The following is a 23,886-nucleotide window of genomic DNA, read 5'->3' on the forward strand; positions in this document are numbered from 1 at the left end:
ATACATCTGCACTGCACTTTATTAATCTTATTATCTCACACTGGACTGTCATAAATTATATTCTCTTAACAACACACTGGCAACTGACTATCAACCGACAGCCTGAATGTCAGTACAGTACAATACAACCTACTGTACATTTTATATATACTATTTTTTATTTTTTTTATTGTATAATGTGTATTCTATATTGTGTGTATTGTATACTGTACATTGTATGTTATTATTTGTATATTGTGTTCTGTGTAATTATGTGTATATTACATTTTAAATTGTGTTGTGTAATTTGATGTTTATTGTAGATTGGTATATGTCTCATCACTGTCACGACTGCTATGTTGCTCGGAACTGCACCCAAGAATTTCACACACTATTGCACTTGTGTACATGGTTGTGTGACAATAAAGTGATTTGATTTGATTTGACCTCTCAGTGAACAAACCCCATTATTCCATCCAATTAAAACTCTACAAACTGCATCTGCTTTTAAGACCTCTAGTATTTTAGCAGCTCTGCTTGAAACTTCCAAAGATATAGATTTTGAGATTAAGAAAAAGCGAATAATTGAGAAAGGACAACAGATGTGCCGGTGTTGTTTGTGAAAGAGAATGTCACACTGATCATAATCATTCGGGAAATAGGATTAAATTCACCCATCATAACTATCCTGTGTGTATAAGTACATTCTTCTGTGGCAGTGTGGAATCATCGGCATCCTCATCAAGTCACCTGATATACAACATTATCCATGATTTTGTAATTTATGTGTGTTATATAGTACACTTTTTAGTGAGGGAGATGAAAGCTATTAAAATAGGTTTTACTGTTGGCTGATACACATGAGACTTCAGCAAGGGCTTCTAGGATGTGATCAAGTCTAATTGGCCCTAAGTATCGCTGGTCATAAGTATAAAATCTGCTCATACAGTAGTACAATTTAATTTAAATTTTTCTTATTAGGACTTGAATGAAGTTTGATATTGCAACACATTTTTGATCTCCTATTTGTCTATAAAGAAACTGTTACAAAAAAATTTTGTTAATATTTTTCATTGTAGTTTTTTTTTCTTTAAAAATCTATTAATTAACAGCATTATATGCAAACACTTTCTATGAATACAAATCAGTATTGCTGCTAAAACGGATTATGAATGCATAGTGCATGAATGCAGTGCATTATGTTATATTTTAGTTTTAGTAATGTAATGTAGTAATGTTTTCATGCATGTTCCATAGCATGCATGTTAGAGGTTGTTTATCACATACAGTATGTGGCACGATAAATGCAGGTGAAGCTGCTTTCATGTTTGTGGATGCTAAAATATCCAACTCTCATCTGGATTACTCTCCATTTAAACTGTAATCTCCCATTATGATTCAAAAGTCAGGACACAAAACCTGAAAATGCCTAAAACTTCCACTGACATCTCATAATAATGATATTTATCTGAAAGTACTGCATAATTTTTAGAGAGGAAATGGAGTGTGAAAGCACAGGATGTCTGGGCAAATTCTACAGTGGTGCACTGAGAAATAGCAGTAGAAAAATCACACACACTTCACAGCGGACTCCAATAATTCTCTCTCTTTCTTTCATCTAAACACAAACACACACACTTTTCCTTCAAATTTCCTTCTACTCAATTCCGACAAAACAGAGGTACTAATTACTGGACCAAAAAAATTCTAAAAACAAGCCGCTAAAATATAATTTGACTCTCAATGGATGTATTGTTACATGTCTTGGTGGTGATGTAGTGGACTAAAGCACTGAACTGGTAAGTGGAAGGTTGTTGGTTCAATCCCCACAGCCACCACCATTGTGTCCTTGAGCAAGGCACTTAACTCCAGGTTGCTCCAGGGGGATTGTTCCTGTAATAAGGGCACTGTAAGTTGCTTTGGATAAAAGTGTCTGCCAAATGCATAAATGTAAATGTAAAATGTCTTCTTCAGCAAAGAACTTGGGTGTTATAATTGATACCAATCTGTCCTTTGAAAATCAAATTTCCAATGTTTGTAGAACAGCAGTCTTCCACCTGAGAAATATTGCTAAATTACAACACATGCTCTCTGTTGCTGATGCCGAAAAATTAAGTCATGTGTTCATGACCTCAAGACTAGATTATTGTAATGCATTACTGGGAGGATGTCCTGCAAGTTCAATAAATAAACTTCAATTGGTTCAAAATGCAGCTAAGAAATATGATCATATTTGCCCAATTTTATCATTGTTACATTGGCTACCTATTAAATTTCGTATTCATTTTAAAATTTTGTTAACTACGTACAAAGCTTTGAATGGTCTAGCTCCACAGTACTTAAGTGGCCTTCTGACACACTATATTCCGTCATGTTCATTACAATCACAAATTTCTGGCTTGTTAGTAATTCCAAGAATACCAAAATCCACAAAAGGAGGTAGATCCTTTTCATACTTGGCTCCTAAACTATGGAATAGTCTCCCTAACACTGTTCGGGATGCAGACATACTCAGTTTAAATCTAGACTAAAGACTCATCTATTTAGCCAGGCATTCACCTAATTTATCCTTCAACTCAAAATTAGGCTGCTTTAGTTAGGTCTGGCGGAACCAGAAACATCCATCATGATCTATAACTCTGCATAAAACTGAATGGCATCAACGCTAATATTATTTGAGGTCAAGCCCTGAAAGGGCGAAGACCCCTATTGTAATCGTTAGTGTTCTTATTATTCTTTTTTTCTCTGCCATGGGAGTCTATGGAAGCCCATAGAACCATTTGCAGGAAAGTTATGAAATTTTGCACACAGCTAGAGGACAGTCCGAAACCACAGCAAATTTGGAGTCTGTAACTCAAACAGGTCAAAGTTTCACTCATGTTTATGCTACTAACTTTTGAAATGTAAGTCCTAGAGACAAAATTATTTTTTCTCCTGATTCCTGAGCTCACACCAAGTCGAATACATACATTGGTTTCAATTTCCGACGGACTAGATTTTCCGCCATTTTGAATTTTAAGGAAACAAGTTTTTTCGCTACTCCTCCTACAATTTTGTCTGATTTCCACCAAAATTGTTTTAAAGCAATCGAGAGATAGAGCTACACAAAAGTTATCCCTTTTTTTTTCTATGTTTGAAATCTTTGCTGAGGAATGGCTTCACGAAGTTGACAGTGAGCACGCCAAAATGGACTTCATGCTGTATCTCCGCAACACTTTAACGGATTGTGACAAAACTTGGTATGTGTCATCGCCAACATGCCTTGAGGTCACCTGCAGCATCTCGCCACACTGCCCCCTACTGGACAGGAGATAGAAAAAAACGGCTATTTTGCTTTGTAACTATTGAACGCTTTGGCCAAAAATTATAAAACTGGTCTTTTTAGATTTAGTGAAACATTCTGTGTCAAACAATATCCAATTTTCCCATGTCGCCCATTTTGGGTGTTGGCCATTTTGAATTTTGATGCAAAATGCTGTATTTTAAGATTATCATATCGTTACGAAACTTTGTATGTGTCATCAGGACCATGCCCTGAAGATGCCTGAGAAGTTTGGGTCCAGTGCCACCTAGTGGTGGAAAAATGAATTGTTTTATTTTGTGAGCTTATAACTTTTAGTGCCGTTGGTCTGTTTTTACAGGACTGGTCTCGTTAAGTTCGGGAGGACTTGCTGAGCGCAACGATACGATATTTGCTATGGTTCGCCTTATGGCCTGTTGCCACTTTGAAAATAGTTCCGAAACTACTTTAGCGAATTGCTTCAAAGCCGTTCGTCTGATCGGAACGAAACCACCAATATAAGAAGCGTCATTAGTACATTTTTAAAACAAATGAGAACTTGGCAAAATTTTGCTCGTAAATGCCAAAAACAGGCCAATGAATTTTAAAAGTGGTCTCTGCTTTTATGTAAATTGATACAACTCTTAAGTGAAATTAGATATTTTCACCAAACTTAACACACTTATATAAGGGTTCAACCTGAGAACACCCATTTGGTGGCGCTATAACAGGGAACAATATGAAAGTGGCTCTAAATATAGAAACATTATTCCAGTTAATTTCAAAATTTGCATGCAGTGTCTTTGCATTCAGTGTATTTGTGGGAGTTGCCATCATTGATCATGAGGACAGTTGCATATATCGAGAAACATGGTAGCCATTGGCCAATCATCAACAAATTTGACATTGTAAAAACTGACCTTTCCAATTTTTTCCAAAAAATCCTACAAAGTGCTTGAGAATACACAAAACAATGTATAGTGTGCAATGTTGCACTTAACACCCTCTGCACAACCTTGAGTAAATGATCTTTATCAATGTACTAATAGCCAAAAGAGCAAGCACTTTTGTTCTGCCGATGATAGAGATTTTAATGTGCAAGCAGTACACACAAATAGAACAGTAGTGTATATTGAGAAACATGGCCATAGATGTTTGTTTTTTTTATCTTTAACTCCTACAGCATTCATCAGAATTCTAACTTAAAATGTGTCACGATGCTTCTCTTGCTGCTCATGCTGCCGATAATTGGCTTGACCCTGGTACTGCTGCTTGCAGCTATATTTCTATTTGTTTCCATAACCTCGGGATTCATATCCCAAGGTTACCAGAGCCTGCCAGATCCAGCTCTATTCCTGCTTGGTGTTGGACTCCACTGTTACATGTTGCTGAGAGATGATGACAAACTGCAGCCGGTGCTAGCCAGACATCACTTCAGTTTTTTTACTTCAGAGGATGAACTGATGCCAACTCCAACTGTAAGACATCAGATACTACATATGCCACTCCCTGAACCTTGGACTTAGGATGGATCCCACCGAACATCACCGAAATGTCCTGCAAGTTAAACTGCGATGCACCTCATCATTTTTCTCTGCCTGCATCACCTTTGTCTATTGGTGGACTACACTCTTAAAATGGAATACATAGACTATCATTTAATTGCCAACAAAAGCCTTCATCAGCCAACTAACAAAGGACAATGCATCTATAAGAACTTCTGCAGTTAATCCAGGATGGACTACAAAAACATTAGTTATTAATCTTAAAGTTCATAAAAAATCTTTTCTTTTTCTTTTAAAACACTGGACCTTAACGCTTACTTAATTTACAAATTTAAAACCATGACTTGCACTGCACACAAATAACTAATATTGGCATTATATTCACGCTGGTTAGCCAGAGGGAAACTGGCCCCCACAGTGAGCCTGGTTTCTCCCAAGGTTATTTTTTTCCATTAACCAACATCTTATGGAGTTTTGTGTTCCTTGCCACAGTCACCTTCAGCTTGCTCACAGGGGATCTAAATACAATTATTATTTAATTATTTAATTTCTATACACATTTTACAATCGTATTTAATCAAACTACACAATGACATTATAAATATTACAGTTTCATTTTATTTATTTTTTTGTTAATGCATGATTTCCTGTAAAGCTGCTTTGAAACGATGTGTGTTGTGGAAAGCGCTATACAAATAAAAATGACTTGACTTGACTTGACACTCGAAAGAAGTGCTCAAATGAAAGGAGTGGCAGCTAGACCAGCTGAACACTTTGGACAGGGTCTACAAACATGTTTTTATCAATCAACACAGGTTCTGATTCATGGGGTGCTGTCAGGCAGAGGGAAAGGAAAGACAGGTTGTCCATGTACTCTCCCTTATTCACTCTCACTTTACACACACACACAATATGATAAAGGTATTTTTTTTTTATTTTTATAAAATTATAATAATAATCATAATAATAAATAAATAAAATCCTGACATTTTTTGGATTGTATTCTGTGATTTTTCTCTTAGAGAAACCAGATTAACAGATTATAAATATTTAATGCAAAAACAAAACACTAAACACAGTAAAAATCTAGTAAAAATATAAGGGTATGTTTCTATGAACAATGTTGCACTTAATGAATTCATTGAAGAATAATATTTAATCATATTTATTTACATGTACCAATATTTCAATACACATAGATAAATGTTTATCTACATAGTATCCTAAAACATTTATATTCCTCAAATGTAAGACATCCATAAACAATTTTAAATAATACTATTTTTTGTAAAGTATTTTTACAGCCATAAATTTTGAAAAGTTAATTTTAGACATTAATACTTTTTAAGGACACCCTGGAAATATTCACAACAGTGAGATCTTGAAGCAAAAAAGGCAGATTAAAAGAGTAAAAAAGTTGTGTAAAGAGTGATAAAGAGAGAAAGAAATGGTGATAAAAGAGAAAATAAAAGGATGATATACTTTACCTTCAGTCCCCCACAATCCGCTGCAGACCCCCGGTCAACACCCGTGATATAGATGCCCAGAGAGTATTCAGCTCCCCCGCGGATCATGAGGCCCAGAGAACGCCCCTCATCTAGCACCAAATTCACCTGAAAAGGTAACAGGTAGAGTTGTTGCTAATTAGTGGTCAATTTATCAAATAAATACACTAGAGTAGTGTAACCGCAACATAGCGTGGTGTATTCAAAATAATAATCTAGGTATCTAATTTAATTCAGATGGGCACAGTGATACAAACACCACACTACCTTCTTGGTTCAAAGGAGGATTTTAGACAGCAAACCACACGTTTGAGATAGAAAAGTGTAACTGTCACGAATCAGAGGCAGGACCCAAATGCAGAGTAGAAACAAAAGGTTTACTTAATAAGAAAAACAAGATAATAAACATAAACTACCAAAAGTAAAAACCAGGTACTGGGCAGTACTAACAAAATGGACTGGGATGGATAATGGGGCAAAACACAGGACCGACCGGACTGGAAACAAGACCAAGACCGAAGAACAGGACCAATGAACAAGACCAACGAACAAGGCCAACGAACAAGATGAACTGGCACTGGACAGCACACACGTGGAGACTAAAATAGGGAGAGAAATAAATAGGTTAACAGGTGGGACAGTTGATGCAAATGAACTAATAATAGGAAAACAAGGAGGCAGGGTATGATGCAAGACAGAGAGACACGAGGCAAAACAGAAACAAAACAAAACCACATGCTCTCACAAAACACAGACACCCAAATGGCACGAGCGCACATCGGCCATACAATAAGGCAATATGCACTCATGCCAACTGACAGATAAGACAAGAGAATGCATAACAATGGCAACAAAGCAATGTCATGCATTCTCACACTAGACAAAGCCTGAGTGTACATCGTGAGACAAACACCACGCAATGCACGCAACAGGAGACAATACGAGACCAGACAGTGTGAGAGTTCGGCCAAAAATAAACCCAACAGCTCAGACTGAAGTGACCGAACCTTAGCACAATATGAAGACAGATCGCGACTCGGGCACGCAGCGCAAGGAGAGCGCAGCACAAGGCACATCCGCGAGACACAGACACAAACAATTGACGTAAGTGCATGCTGCCAAGATGACATAAGCGCAATGCACTCACGCCAATAAAAGACAAGACATGGAGCATGAGTGTCTGGACCCCGACACCGAAACCGAAACCGACAGGGAAGTCAGGATCCAGACACCATGCTCCGGACATGAAACAGAAGACCGAACCGAAGAGCGCACGGCAGGGAAACCACAACCGAAGCCGTGCGCTCACACAAAGACAGAAAACAAAACACAAGACAGGCACAGAACAATGATGACATGACCCTGTCACACAAAAAGCCAGACTGACAGAGTGATAGGATCGTGACAGTAACTTTGTATTCAATTTTTTTTCCAATTATCTGCAGAATGTAAAAATACAAAACGTATAATCAGGCCTGTATATGAAAAAAAAAAAAAAAAACACCAATGTCTAAAGAGCTCTTTTCTTGAAAAATAAAAAATTTCTCAGTCCTTTACGTTCCAATGAGGGAAAATGACTGTATTACCCAGGTAGTTTTAAATCTTGTGATCACTGAAATGATTCAAAGTGTTCTGAGTGTTTGAATCTCTTGGATCTCTTATCGGTTACCCAAAGCACTCCTTGTAATCCGGATGAAAATCTCCACTTTACTAGGTGGCGTGTTGTGATGTCACAGGAATCTTGCTGGCTCGCCTGATCCAGAATCAACGTTCATCCAACGGAAACACACTCATAAAAAAAAACAACCTGCATATATGCAGAGTACTCATTATCACTCAGTACATTCAATTATCAGTTTAGATAAAATATAACAGATATGGGGTTTCAGATCTGTCCCAATTAGTATTTGTGGCTGCTTGTTCAACTCTCCATCAAAATGTGGGAGCAAACACATTTAACAACTCAAAATACATCTCATCTACACAATATAACTACGTACACATCACCTATGCATGATTTAAACAGTCATTGCAGTGCTTAAATGACCATCAATGCATTTTATCAACAGATTATATCTTTTCCTATTACATTTAATAAAATTTTGCTGTAATGATCAACACAGTATCAAATGACCATGTATCTGTTGCGTGTTAATTAGCAGAAAACTCAATCACTTCTATGTTGATTTGAACTTAACTCTGATTGGTTTTTGCAACAAATTTACTCCTATATCTGTCTTACAATGTACATAGTTCGATATTTTTTACATCAATCCATATTTATATATGTTATTTTTAGTTACAAATCGTTAATTAGGCACACTACATGCTTTAATGATGAACTCAGAAGGAAACAAGCTCAACGGAGTTGTCTGAACAAAAAAGAAATGGTTTCTTTTCTCACAACTCCTCTGACCATAAACACTCTTTTAACACATTTCAGTTACTTTATATTGCAATTGTTTCACTTTGAGTTAATTAATCACAGTTTTCAGCGTAGCTCTTGACTCTCTGCAAGAAGGCGATCAACTGAAATTGATAGGGATGGGCAGATCGATCCTAAAGTATCAATACTTCCGATACTGATATTGTATTAAAAATATCAATCCTCACACAAACATATAGATTCTAAAAAAATAAAAACATTTAAACTAGGGATATTATTATTTGGTTACCATGAACATGAACAATAATCATAAGCTTCAAAGCGAAATAAAAAGAAATTAGGCTATATTAGCAAATACAGGTGCATCTCAATAAATTAGAATGTCGTGGAAAAGTTCATTTATTTCAGTAATTCAACTCAAATTGTGAAACTCGTGTATTAAATCAATTCAATGCACACAGACTGAGGTAGTTTAAGTCTTTGGTTCTTTTAATTGTGATGATTTTGGCTCACATTTAACAAAAACCCACCAATTCACTATCTCAAAAAATTAGAATATGGTGACATGCCAATCAGCTAATCAACTCAAAACACCTGCAAAGGTTTCCTGAGCCTTCAAAATGGTCTCTCAGTTTGGTTCACTAGGCTACACAATCATGGGGAAGACTGCTGATCTGACAGTTGTCCAGAAGACAGTCATTGACACCCTTCACAAGGAGGGTAAGCCACAAACATTCATTGCCAAAGAAGCTGGCTGTTCACAGAGTGCTGTATCCAAGCATGCTAACAGAAAGTTGAGTGGAAGGAAAAAGTGTGGAAGAAAAAGATGCACAACCAACCGAGAGAACCGCAGCCTTATGACTGTCAAGCAAAATCGATTCAAGAATTTGGGTGAACTTCACAAGGAATGGACTGAGGCTGGGGTCAAGGCATCAAGAGCCACCACACACAGACGTGTCAAGGAATTTGGCTACAGTTGTCGTATTCCTCTTGTTAAGCCACTCCTGAACCACAGACAACGTCAGAGGCGTCTTACCTGGGCTAAGGAGAAGAAGAACTGGACTGTTGCCCAGTGGTCCAAAGTCCTCTTTTCAGATGAGAGCAAGTTTTGTATTTCATTTGGAAACCAAGGTCCTAGAGTCTGGAGGAAGGGTGGAGAAGCTCATAGCCCAAGTTGCTTGAAGTCCAGTGTTAAGTTTCCACAGTCTGTGATGATTTGGGTTGCAATGTCATCTGCTGGTGTTGGTCCATTGTGTTTTTTGAAAACCAAAGTCACTGCACCCGTTTACCAAGGAATTTGGAGCACTTCATGCTTCCTTCTGCTGACCAGCTTTTTAAAGATGCTGATTTCATTTTCCAGCAGGATTTGGCACCTGCCCACACTGCCAAAAGCACCAAAAGTTGGTTAAATGACCATGGTGTTGGTGTGCTTGACTGGCCAGCAAACTCACCAGACCTGAACCCCATAGAGAATCTATGGGGTATTGTCAAGAGGAAAATGAGAAACAAAGACCAAAAAATGCAGATGAGCTGATGGCCACTGTCAAAGAAACCTGGGCTTCCATACCACCTCAGCAGTGCCACAAACTGATCACCTCCATGCCACGCCGAATTGAGGCAGTAATTAAAGCAAAAGGAGCCCCTACCAAGTATTGAGTACATATACAGTAAATTAACATACTTTCCAGAAGGCCAACAATTCACTAAAAATGCTTTTTTTTATTGGTCTTATGATGTATTCTAATTTTTTGAGATAGTGAATTGGTGGGTTTTTGTTAAATGTGAGCCAAAATCATCACAATTAAAAGAACCAAAGACATAAACTACTTCAGTCTGTGTGCACTGAATTTATTTAATACACGAGTTTCACAATTTGAGTTGAATTACTGAAATAAATGAACTTTTCCACGACATACTAATTTATTGAGATGCACCTGTACTTGTGCAGGATGGGGACTATTTCTCCCTCCCCTTATCTTAACATGCATGCGGAAAGACACAAGCAGACAGGCACTTAGCCGTCACAAGGCTCATTCAAACAAGAGGTATCCACCAATCAGAACTTTAATTTCAGACGCGACTGGATATTTGCTAATCAATCATATTTTCCTTTTCAGTAAGGGGCGGGACATTTCCAGCTTCTAATGCTGCACAAGCATCACTGGAGTAACCATAATTTGCACTGTAAATGTATTTCCCTGCTAAACGTAAATGCATGTATATACATTTAAATGTAATTTATGCAATTAAACTTTGTGAAAATACTGCATGTTATTGCATCTGTGCTAGTTTCTGATGCTCTTTTTTTGCCTTTTACTTCTGTCGGTGGTGCTTTTTTCTCGTGATATCAAATCATTTAAATTTATATTTCAAAGTAGGAAAACAATTTCACTATACACAGAAAAGCACATAATAGTACACAAATAAAACAAATAACCATTAATTAATTCTTATGTAGGCTATATATGGCAATACAACACAATGTGTTAACATGAACATTATACACTCATATTAGCTACAATGCTTAACAGTTTATTGCGTATTATGAATTAGTTTATTAATTAGAGTAATTATAAAGTATTAACAATTTTCATTGTAGCCTACTAAAAGGAACATTAATGACACCTATTAATTTAAATACATATTTAACATCAAGTTACCATACCATTATTCTTAGCCGTGTACTCTACACCATGCCAGCAAGAAACTTACCCTGAAATACATTTTGTAAGTTTATGTGGGACTAACCCTAACCCCTTACCCTACGTAATTGTTTTTTTAATAGAAAAAATAAATTTCTTACACTTTTTACACATGTACTGTATATAAATGTAAATGAATTTTAGAGATCGAGTGCATGTGTTTTTTTTTTATGGGGAGCATTTCATAAATTCACAGTACACCCACCTCTTCAGACGCTACTATGCCACTGCTTCTGGAGTAAATTCACGCTAAAATAACAACATATCTAAAGGTGACATTTCTTATTTCTTATAACTGTGGTTTTACTACAGTAATATTGTAGTAGTAACCATTGTTAATTGTGTGGTAACTATGGTTTAACTAAATCCCATGGTTAAACTATAGTTACTGTAGTGAAACCATGGTTACTTTTTGTAAGGGTAAACAAAACAGAAGTCTAATCATTTTCTGTTTAGGCTCACAAAAAAAAAAAAAAAAAAAAAAAAAAAAAAAAATTTTGACTAAAAATAATATTTTAAATTTGCCATTTTATCAAAAGAAATTGAAAAAATACATTAAAAAAATTAAAACAATTTATTAGAAGTATCGGTATTGGTATCGGTATCGACGATATTGGATTTAAAATTACTGGTATCGGATCGAAAATACAATAAGTGGTATCGCACATCCCTAGAAAGTGAACAAGTCATGCGTGCTCAGAAAAAGATAAACGCACTCTAGAAGGCAAGAACGCTAATACAATCTTTTCACCAATTTAATTTATCATCAATACCCCGTTAATTTTAAAGGGGTTACAGTAGGCAATTACAATACAGTATATTGTGACAATATCGGTTATCGGCAGTTACTACTGATTTTTAATGTATCAGGATCTGCTGATATTGGATTTTTACCAGCCCATGTTGGATTTTTTACTGTGGACTCCCACAAATTAACACACTAGAGTAGGAATGTATAGTATATTGTGACATTATCGGTTATCTGCCATTATTATTGATTTTTTTTAATGTATCAGGATCTGCTGATTTTGGATATTTACCAGCCCATGCTGGATATTTTACTGTGTTCTCTCACAAATTAATACACTAGTGTAAGCATGTACAATACAGTATATTGTGACATTATCGGTTATCAGTAGTTATTAATATAAATTAACAACATAATGTCCGATAACCAATATTGTTACAATATACTGTACATCCCTTCTCTATGTATATGAATTTGCAAGAGTCTGCAATAAAATATCCAGCATGGGCCAGTAAATATTCAATATCAACAGATACTTACACATAAAGAAAATAATAATGGCCAATAACCGATATTGATTTTTTTTTTTATGTATTAGTATATGTTGATATTGGATAATTACCAGCCCATGTTGGATATTTTACTGTGGACTCTCGCACATAATACACAAGAGTAGGCATGTACAATACAGTATATTGTGACATTATCGGTTATCGGCAGTTATTAATATGAATTAATATTGTAACCTCTGATAACCAATATTGTCACAATACATTGTACATCCCTACTCTTGTATATGAATTTGCAAGAGTCTGCAGTAAAATATCCAGCATGGGCTGGTAAATATCCAATATCAACAGATACTCATACATTCAAAAAATCATTAAAAATGTCCATTAACTGATGTTGATTTTTTTACTGTCTCAGTATCTATTGATATTGGATGCAACAATATTTTAATGCACTACAGAAGTGTACAATATATTGTGACGATATTGGTTATCGGCTAATAATTGTGATTTTATAATGTATCAGAATTTGTTGATATTGGATATTTTACAGTGGACTCTCGCAAATTAATACACTAGAGTAGGAATGAAATATTGGTTCTCAGCCGTTATTAGCGATTTTTTAAAGTATCAGTATCTGTTGATATTGGATATTTATCAGCTGATGTTGGACATTTAACTGTGGAACCATTTCAAGAGAAGTTATAAATGTAGAAAGTCGAAAAAAAAAAATGTAGCGCTAGTTTAAAGGCATAGTGATAGATTATCTTGCATACTTTTGTACACATATACAAACACATGCTCAAACACACATGCAGTCCCTGATCCGCTGAGACATTACAGCAACATGGAAATAAAAATATTTCCCAACACAACATGCACACAAAACGTTTTTAAAATTCACCTCTCAAACAAAAAGCAGCTATTATTTTGTATTTCAACTATAATTCCTGACTCTAACAAATAATACATCTCTAACACCCCATACCCATACTGAAGAATGATTCTGCTGAACCAGCAAAAGAACTAATGTGACTCTCCCCAGACCTCTTCAATACACACCACAGAAATGCAACAATAGTGCCATGATTAGAATGCATCATGGAATCCCTACAGAGCCAATCACGCTGCTCTACCCCCAGGGTCACTGGAGCGCCTGTGCACTCTGGGAGATCAATGCAGTGCGGCATCTCATCCAAACACCAGCACCAAAAGTGCCTGCCATCCAAAATGCTGCTTAAAGGTTAGCACTAGCCATGCCTGAAAGGTCAGGGAGGCTTAGGGCAATACAGTGTTTTTCTGTGTCATTGTTTTTAATGGCACACATTTATAAACACCGTGTGAATGGTTCTTCTCTGTAGGAAGCACCCTGGTCGCTAAATGTATTTTGGCTTCCAACAGGACTTTCCAAGCTTACATGAACTTTTGTTCTGTACCTCGGAATTGATCAGAATTACCCTGAGAATTTCTTTGCCGAGATGTGAGAGTGAGCAAATAGGGCTGTAAATCAGGACAGAGATTTCTGCTGCACTGTGCAGTACTAATGAAGTTGTCATGCTACACCAGTGCCCTCACTTCCTCTGTAACGCATCCACCGTCTGCTGGGCCGAGGGAGAGCGCATGCTCTCCAATAGCCTAGGCAGATTTACACCTGGATGAACGGCTCATAAACTCTCCTTTTAATCACATTTAACTAAATCTGGCACACAGATGAGAAAACAGGACAATATAGTGGGATGAGTTAAAGCTTTTGAACAAATTTAGAGGAGGTGCTCAGGACAAGGAGGTATATAATACACTGTAAAAAAAAATCCTGTTGTTTTTACAAATAAATACATAAATAAATAAATAAAATCTGGCAGCTGTGGTTGCCAAAATAATTATGTAAAAAATACATCATTACAGTAAAAATGTAAACAACTTTACAGAACAACCTTTTACAGTTGAAAACTGTTGTAATTTACATGACCATGCTGGCACTGTAAAAAAAATAAAAAATAAAATCTGTTAAATTTACAGTAACAAATAACATCTTAAACTTGATATTAGCCTTCTGAAACTGTAAAAAAACTTTATAAGGTATTGTTAGTCACCGTAAAAATTACAGAAGAGCACATGATGACATGAAGTTCACCAATAGTGGCCCTTCCAGTAGCAATTACCAATAAACATGTGGAGACAGTGCTCACTGTCACTCACACAAACACTAAACACCATCAGGGTAACACATGTGAAATTTAAATAATGTAGTAAACATTAACCAAACTACATTAAATATAAAACAGAACACCCCAATGCACATAACTGATATTAAAAATAAGAAGAAACATAACTATCCCCATAAAATATAATGAAATATGATAGGTCATGCAGGGAATTGTGGGAACGCCCGGTTATTGTTTTTTACTGTAATTTTAACAATAATTTACTGTAAAAAGTACATGTACTCTCCTGTTAAACAATGTAAATTTTTAACATTAATTATATAGGAAAATCATGCTTTTTACATCTAAAAAATGTAATTTTTACAACATTTTATTGTAAAAACTACTGTATTATCTTTTAAAATATATTAAAAAATGTTACTGTATATTTTACAGTTAATACTCGTTAATCAATTAAAGTTTTTTTCTGTAGCATTTTTACAGTCTTTCACCGTTAAAATTACAGAATTTTTTTACAGTGAATGAGCTATCTTTTTGCCACAATACACAATTACTTTTGAATGGACATCAATGTTGAATAATTGTTTTTGAGACCAGATGGCATAGATAGGGCACCTATCAGCTGGGGCTAACTGTGCCATTTATTTAATTTATATAGTTTAAAATTCATAACGGAGCACTTGCGTTCAACTCCAGACATCTCAGTTTCGTTCAGGTCTGATGGAGACTGTAACTGTGGAACAGACTGATGTATTAGGTGCCATTTAATGTTTCATGCATATTCAATAATTGCCTGAATAAAAGAAGTCCAAAATGCTAATCCTCTGTTTTGGATTCGCCTCTAATAGATGCTATTGTTCAAAATGGAAATGCATCTCCGACAAGGGCTTATCTAGCAAGTATACATTGTGTGCACGTTTATCAAAAAGATTGTTATAAAATGCAAATAGAAGACACACACAACATAAACCCATACACACACCAGGGTTTCCGTTAGCCGGTAAATACTGGTTTTTGGACATTAAAATGTTCTAATGTCTGACAAATTTAAACAAGGTCGGACACAATGTCCGGTAAAAAATATTAAAATGATGCGTCAGCTACTACAGCTACTACAGCCACAAATGCACAGCATGACACCATCCCAATGATTAATAAAAGTAATAAAAATAAAGAGTCAAGAAAATTAGCCTAGGTGAGAATTTCTATGACATAACTAGGGGTGGGCGATATGACCAAAATCTTACATCAGGATATGAGTAATTTTCTATCACGATAACGATATATATCACAGAGTATAGTCATTTTTCAAACCAATTAAAATTGGTATATATATTAAATAACCTGCTGTGCATATTGTATGCCTATCTTTTGGATAATCCAGTCAGAGAATTAAATACTTCCTCTTATATAACTTTCTCTTTATTTGGAACTTGAAAATATAATCAAAGTAAAAAAATAAAATAAATAAAAACACTCAACTTGTTTTAAATCATTACCATAATGCTACATTTCACATTATGCCACATTTCAGTCTGATATGTTGTTGACCTTAATATTATTACAATCTTTCCTCAAGACATTCAAGATCTTCCCAAAGCAATGGAACAAAGAAAATAATAGGCTACAAACATATAACATACACACATATATATATATATATATATATATATATATATATATACCTACAGTATAAAAAAAATCTTAAATAAACACTAATTGTAGAAAATAACCAAAATTATGTAAACACTTCTTTTAGAAAATAAATATCAAATAATTATAAACCCTTCTTTCATAAACATAAATGACCAAAATAATGCGGAGCGCATCTTTTGTCTTTAATAGTCTTTCACTTGCTTCATTTTGAAGAGGTAAAATAGACTGAACCCACACCAGATGTCGCTCCTGTTTTAATAGCAAGCTCCTCTTCATTTTCTTGACTTGTTTGGGAGTCGTCCCTTTCTGTGGAGATGTTTTTTCTCTTCAGAGTTTTCCCTTGGTCAAAAGTGATTAAGTAGCGTGATCCTGCTCTGGCTTTCCTGTAAATTTCGTGAAGCCTGCTGGACACGTACTTGTGTGCTCCAGAGAAAGAGCACACGACACTCACATTTTATCCAAAGTAACTTGCAGTAGAGTAACTACAGATGATGGTTTGTTGCCCCCTGTGTGATTCGAACCATCAACTAATGGTTACCATACCAGATTTGAATGCAAATACCTCAAACCTGTTACTGTGATTTTGCCAAGTAGGACATGCTCCTGGATCAACATCATTGTTGGTGCTGGAACATTTTTATCAACCAATCAGATTTTAGAGATAGGGTAATTGATAGGTTTAAGTTTACGTTTGTGCATTCAATTTAACTCTGAAAGTCAGAATTTTCAACTTCCTACTAGAAAAAGTGCAAAGAACGCAACTTGAAGGGGTGCTTCCAACTTGGAAATAACTCGAACATATCAGGAAATAAACATAGCTGCAAATGAGTCAAAGTTCCTACATTACATGCTAATGTAAGTTGTTTAGCAAAGACATGTGTAAAAAATATTAATATCCAACAAAAAATGTTGATTCAGGGTCATATCTTACTTATCTTGCAGAAAACACAATGACCACAGCAATCATTCCAACTCTACTTTTGACAACTAATCAAATCAAAATAGAACAAAATGCTTACCAGTTAACTGAAAAAATGTCCAGAAGGAAGAACTCATAGAACTAATCTGGTAACAGCCTGTAGTTTATAAATCATTGTCTTAAAAATCACTGCTACCCATTAGCTAACGGAGATGATCTAAGATAGTTTAGCCCAGAGACGTGTGAGCTTGACAGTAGATAAATTATGACTTATAGAAAAGGGCAGCGGTCCAATGGCACTCTGTCAAAGAGATTATAATCAGATGGCACAGATAAGACAAAGAGCCTTGGTTTAGGGAAATAACGGCATATACTGTGTATAATAAAAGACTAGGCTAATTCTTCACCCGCACAGCTCTTATGCGCAAGTAAAATCTCATCTCCATAATAATGAAACACTGAACCTATACTGAAGAAGAGCTCTTAAAATTCACAAGAGCTGTAAATCAACATCCCTTAATTAAAGCTGATGAGCTGTAAACAATGCAAACTTTTACGTCGAGTGTTTAAACTCTCTTTAGCATTTTCTTTAAGAGCTAAACTACTCATCATGGCCCAGGGGGGAAATGTATATGCTAATTATAAGAAGTACTCCATCTATACTGTTTTTGAACAATTATGTCACTCTCTCCCACTCAGAGTCCTGGAGAAGAGCATTTATTCATAAGTTTGTTTGTTCTTTCCTCATAGATTGTGACAAATTTGGTTTATGAATATGAAATTGCTCACTCCATACCATGACTTTGTCCATCTTAAAACTAAAGTAACCTACTAATGGCTTACTTATAGCTGTTTCTGCATATTTAGCTGAAATAGGAGAAAGTATATTAACAAAACATCACACTTCAGCCTTACAGGAATATTATTATTATTTTTTTTTTTACATTGTCAAAGTACAGTGTCCATAAATAAAAAGGAAGCATATTTACAGTCATTGCACTTGCAATGTAGTTTTTAGTCCCACCTAAAAAGGATGATTTAGACAGCTGTACTGCTCAAATAACCAATATTTTTCTCCTGAAAAATTAATGTGCTTCAACTCCTGCCTTCCATTGTAAGTATATTACTGTAAATGCATTTGTTGTAAATTTTTATGAACTGAGCAATGTGTCAAAAGTTTTGCCTGTGGTAATCGATAGCATGCCATATATGCTGTCTATTTTATTGAAAATAAGTGAGAATATTCCTTTAGATAAATAACTTCAACTTTATTCCCATAAAAATCATTTCACTGAAGTTATATAGTGCACATTTACAGCAAATATGACCTGAAAAATTAAAATGTCTTCTTCTCACCTTCTTCTCATCACCGTCCTGCAGAAGCTGCATGTGACTGCGGCCCTGACTGTTGGATCTGCGCAGGGTGGCACTGCAATGCTCTGCAAGAAGGTCAGGGGGTGGGGACACACTGCGGCCCTGCGGATCCACCCAGGTGTAGACGTGATTTGTGACATAACCGCCCGGGATCCGGCCCACAGACCGCACTGCCATGGAGAGCTTTTTACTGCCCTTCAGCACCTACAAGAGAGAAAAAGCGAGGTATAATCAGGCTATACAGCATACTGAGCAGTATATAATGTATACTGCCTACAGTACTTTAAAAAACAAAAAAAAAACAGTGTATTATTCAACAATAAACATTTTCATCAGTAGTATGTTATACTATACATTAGCTTATTATATTTCATTTAGCCTTTTTAAAGACACAGTGCACCCCAAAATTAAAATTCTCTCATCATTTACTTACCCTCATGCCATCCCAGATGTGTATTACTTTGCTTCTTATGCTGAACACAAATAAAGATTTTTAGAAGAATATTTAAGCTCTGTAGGTCCTTTCAATGCAAGTGAATGGTGACCAGACCATTTAAACTCCAAAAAAATCACATAAAGGCAGAATAAAAGTAATCCATGCGACACCAGTGGTTTAATATATGTCTTCTGAAGTGAGTCAATCACTTTGGGTGAGAAACAGATAAATATTTAAATCCTTTTTTCCTATAAATATCTACTTTCACTTTCACTTTCAGAATGTGAAAGTAAAAGTGGAGATGTATAATAAAACAAGTACTTAAATATTGATCTGTTACTCACCCACACCTATAATATTGCTTCTGAAGACATTTAACCACTGGAGTCTTATGGATTACTTTTATGTTGCCTTTATGTGGTTTTTGGAGCTTGAAAGGTCTGGTCACCATTCACTTGCATTGTATGGACCTACAGAGCTGAAATATTCTTCTTAAAATCTTCATTTGTGTTCAGCAGAAGAAAGAAAGTCTTGGATGGCATGATGATGAGTAAATGATGAGAGAATTTTCATTTTTGGGCAAACCATCCCTTTGTTCCAATTTTTATTGATTGATTAAAATCTCTTAAAAGAACCTCATTCATTGTAATCATGTATCGTGACCAAACATCATAACATTATGTCACAAATTTGGTCATGAGACATGATGAGAAACAAAGAGATTTAATTTTATTAACATAGCCGGCATATTTAAGCGCTTTACACAATTACAACTTAAATTTTGTTCATCACACAAAGTGATTGTATTGCTTAAGAAGACTTGGAATATGGTGAATGAGTTGTATCAATTACATTTACTGTGGTTTTATGGTGTTTTTTTTCCTTTAATGTGCTTGACAGACCGGAATGACTTGATTCATTGCATTGTGGCAAATAAAATGTAAAAACAAAGTTTTTTTTTTATACACTGTACAAAAGTAAGAATAGTATGGTAATGAAATATGCTATTCTGACCATAACCTCAGTCTACTGTGTCTGCTTAGTGACTGGACATAGAGACAGTTATGAGAATGTCAAGGTACTCATGCGAAAATGTTAACTTTTCCACTCCATATGATAAACGCTCCATCAACCATGCACACATGCCACACGCTCAAAGAAAACAAATAAACACACACATGGGCGGATCTCCACTGACACTACGAAACTGACGAAGGAATGGGGCGATGAACTAAAAGCCCCTGTGGTGTTCGCTTCATTGGCCTCCGATGGCCTGCTATGCTTGCTATCACTCCGCAGATCAAGTGTAGTTGCACTTGCACAACGGGACGCCACGAATTCAGCTGAGTGTGAAATGACATTGTTCTCACTTCTAAAGCGCGCACACACACACACACACACACACACACATACACACACACACATATACACTATACTGGCATTAAACTTGCACATCCCAATGCATTCACTCACTGGAGTACGGGACACCCCAGCAGCCTCTGTGGACCCTGTGCAGGACCCCCTCACTGCGTTATGAACCAATTTTGTAATGGTTTGTAATGGCCTATCTGGTCACTGAAGCCACCATCAAAGCAGCACCACCAGACTTTTTAATGCCACAGTCTGCATAAATGTTTTTACACAGAGTCACAATTGCGTGAAACAATGTATCATGCACTCAAATGTTGATTATTTACCGAATACACTAGCTGTCATGAGGAGCAGCAGTTTAAAGACAGTGTAAAGGTTAGCTTGAGCTTTGCTGTAAAGCAAAGGATCGTTTTTAGAACGGAGCTCCATTTTGGAATCACAGAATTTATGTCACAGTCAAGCATTTACTTACAGATTCTAAGGGGTTGTTCATACTGAATGTGTTTTTGTGTCCATCAGCACTGTTTTTCAATTGTTTTTCTACATAAACGTGCTAGAAGATGGACATCTTTGTCTCGCTTTATTTATTTTTCAGCATCGTGTGTGGATGTAATATGTTGTTATGGCACATTTTTTTCTGTTATTTCAAATTGTGTTGGTAAATTGGTTAAGCTGTCCTGTTATAATTGGTGTCTGTGTTCACATGACGGTAAGGACAATGCTCAATCTGGTGCAAATTTCTGAGAATCAGATAATAAAACAGTCAATCAATCAAGTTCCTTTTAGTAGTAGAATTCTATGTTAATAGAAGTTTATTACAAGTGATAATTTAATTTCACCCCCGATACAAATGCTTGCACATGACGTCACCACTTGTGGATGGGACTCACACTCATGGTTTGCGGGCCCTCCCTTAGATTAGTGGTACGCTACTTTAACCGCAGCACTAATGCAACTGGGCTCAGCTCACTGAACTTCCTGTTCTCAGAGTGGCTTCACAATATTACTTCCCATGCAGCTTATACTGTACCTAACACCCCTCCCCCCCCCCAAGCGCATTTCAAAAACAGTTTGGTAGTTTCAGTCCCCGGGAGTTCTTACTGTTTGGTGTCTCTGACCAAGTTCTGCTAAATGTTTATTGAGTGGCAAAACGCAGTGGTCCAGATTTGAAGTGTAACAAAATAAAACTGCTTATTCGTGACTCATCCGCCAAAAAAGAAATCTGCCAGCAAGAAACACAACTAAGGCTCTTCATCGAAAAATGCTTCAAAGCTCAAAGTTTGGATTTATTCCGCCGTTAATCTGGTCCGTAAGCATTTGGTTTTGTCTCTTGCCTTGGCTGGGATTTGCTTGCATTATTTAAGTAAGTGACAAGTTGTTCTTTGGGATAGAGGAATTTAGAGCAAAAACAAATAAAATGCGAACAGATTGGAATGACCAGAAAATGAAAAATATGAGAGTGGGAGAGGATGAAAGAGTGGGAGTGGAGGAGTTTAAGAGATGAGAAGAGAAGGTAAAAACAGCTTGGTTCCTGCTGTGAATACTAACAAATAAAAGATTGCCTAGCAGTGAGGATCTTAATGCACCATCGCTGCTTTAAAGTGCTGACGGTGACACTGCCTGATGGAGTGTGTCAACAAATGAGTGGTATATGTAATACTGCGGAGGAAAAAGAAAAAGACTGAAATCCAGACAGACAAAAAGAAAAGAAAAGAAAAAAAAGACATAAGTGTATGCTACAGTGTCACCTTAGGAAAACATATAACGCAATGTGGGAAAAATGCATTAAGGAATAACTCCAAGTAAGAGCAAAATAATGGAATGGAATGAAATTAAAGTTTCATACTGCCAAGAGATGTGAGAAATGGTGGATAACCCATCTTGAACACAGTCAACATGAAATGGCATTCGCAACTGATTTACTTCCATAATGTGACGTAATTCCAAGTGATACGGGTTATTTAATGGGGGAAAAAATCAACATTTTTTTAAGACTTAATTTACAGTATATTTAAAAATTGAATTAAGTGGGACTTAATTTTATATTTACCAGAAATTTATTGGATTGTGAAAAGTGGGTGCGTTTGGAGCCAGAATGCAAATTTGCTAAAACAATGCATAAATAGCTATTTGGCTCTTGTCTAGCTAAAAAGGAAAGTTGTTTCAGAAGCAGAGCAAGTGATGAAAGATTACAAAGCCAACCCGTTTTTCTTTGAAATAACATGTACTGATGAGTTGTGAGTAATTAAACTATCAGATGTTGTCATCAGATGAGGTTTTTAGGTAAACATTAGATTGATGTTTTAATGAGTAAAACGTACCTCCCTAACCAAATACTTTAACTTAAACCTAACTAATAGTGTCCTAAAAGATACATGAGAGGTGAACAAAACAGACATCCTTACCCTTAACCAACACCTAAATCTAGGCGATAGTGTTTTAAAAGCAAATTCAACTTGAAAGGCACATTTACTGAAGCAACTACATCATTTCATGTCACTTCTATGGGGTTTTCGCTTCACTTTCATTTTAGAGGATCCTTGGTTGAGCTTGAGGTTTGGTCTTTGAGACCAAAGAGCAACACTCTATCAGGTGAGGTACAGTGCAAGATAATCACAATGGAAGAAGTGTGTAAATGTAGTTGGATCTGTGATACAAGCGTTAAAATGTATAGTTTTTCAAATGATGCATTAGAGTAAGAATTTTTCGATATCATAAAGGCCCAGATATACTTCATATGAAATGGAAGAATGAACTGGTGTGACATCATTTAGAACAAAATCTGGCCAAAAAGACAGTTTTTGCGTTAGTTTCTGTGGTTAGTAACAGCTCGCCTGAGCGAACTTCTAGGAAAACTTCTAACCGGCTACTAAACACCTTACTGCCATTGGTCCACGTCATCGGTAGGTGTGACCTGAAGCACCACCTACTACTTTGTTTACATTTTTGAGTCAGTATTCGATGGTCACACCTGTGTGCAGTTATTAGCGAGCTGGTGCAAATTTACCAACATCTGTATGATCGTTCGGTAGAGGCATTTTCCAAGACCATGTCATGCGATTTTTTTTCTACAAAAGGACTCAAATCTACTCAAATACTCTCAAGTGCCCATTCACTCACGTGCCATCTACATCTAAAGCCAGTCACACATCTGCCCAAAATTAAGATATGCCTCTATCATCATTCTTTTGTCTGTATTCTGAATATTTACACTCTTTTTGCATTAGTATCAGTGTCATCATAAATTACAATAACTGAGTGAAATTGGTGCATATTATGGCTGCGTATTGCATGTTAGCGCATTAGCATCATGAATTAAGAATCTAAACAAGACAAATTAAACATATTCTA

The 23,886-nt window shown here is 36.0% G+C and overlaps 1 protein-coding gene across 2 annotated transcripts in view; it reads right to left on the reverse strand.

The window, feature by feature from the left end:
* Nucleotides 1-23,886, reverse strand: part of whrna (whirlin a) — a 179,190-nt gene that overhangs the window by 99,321 nt on the left and 55,983 nt on the right. For both annotated transcript variants that reach the window (XM_051678240.1, XM_051678238.1), the window contains exons 3-4: nt 18,711-18,932; nt 6,252-6,377 (exon numbers count right to left, since the gene is read on the reverse strand). In XM_051678240.1, coding sequence (XP_051534200.1) covers nt 6,252-6,377; nt 18,711-18,932 — 348 coding nt within the window. The remainder of the gene's footprint in view (nt 1-6,251; nt 6,378-18,710; nt 18,933-23,886) is intronic.

Source organism: Myxocyprinus asiaticus, chromosome 38 (assembly GCF_019703515.2).
Source record: "Myxocyprinus asiaticus isolate MX2 ecotype Aquarium Trade chromosome 38, UBuf_Myxa_2, whole genome shotgun sequence".
NCBI classification, from domain to species: Eukaryota; Metazoa; Chordata; class Actinopteri; order Cypriniformes; family Catostomidae; genus Myxocyprinus; species Myxocyprinus asiaticus.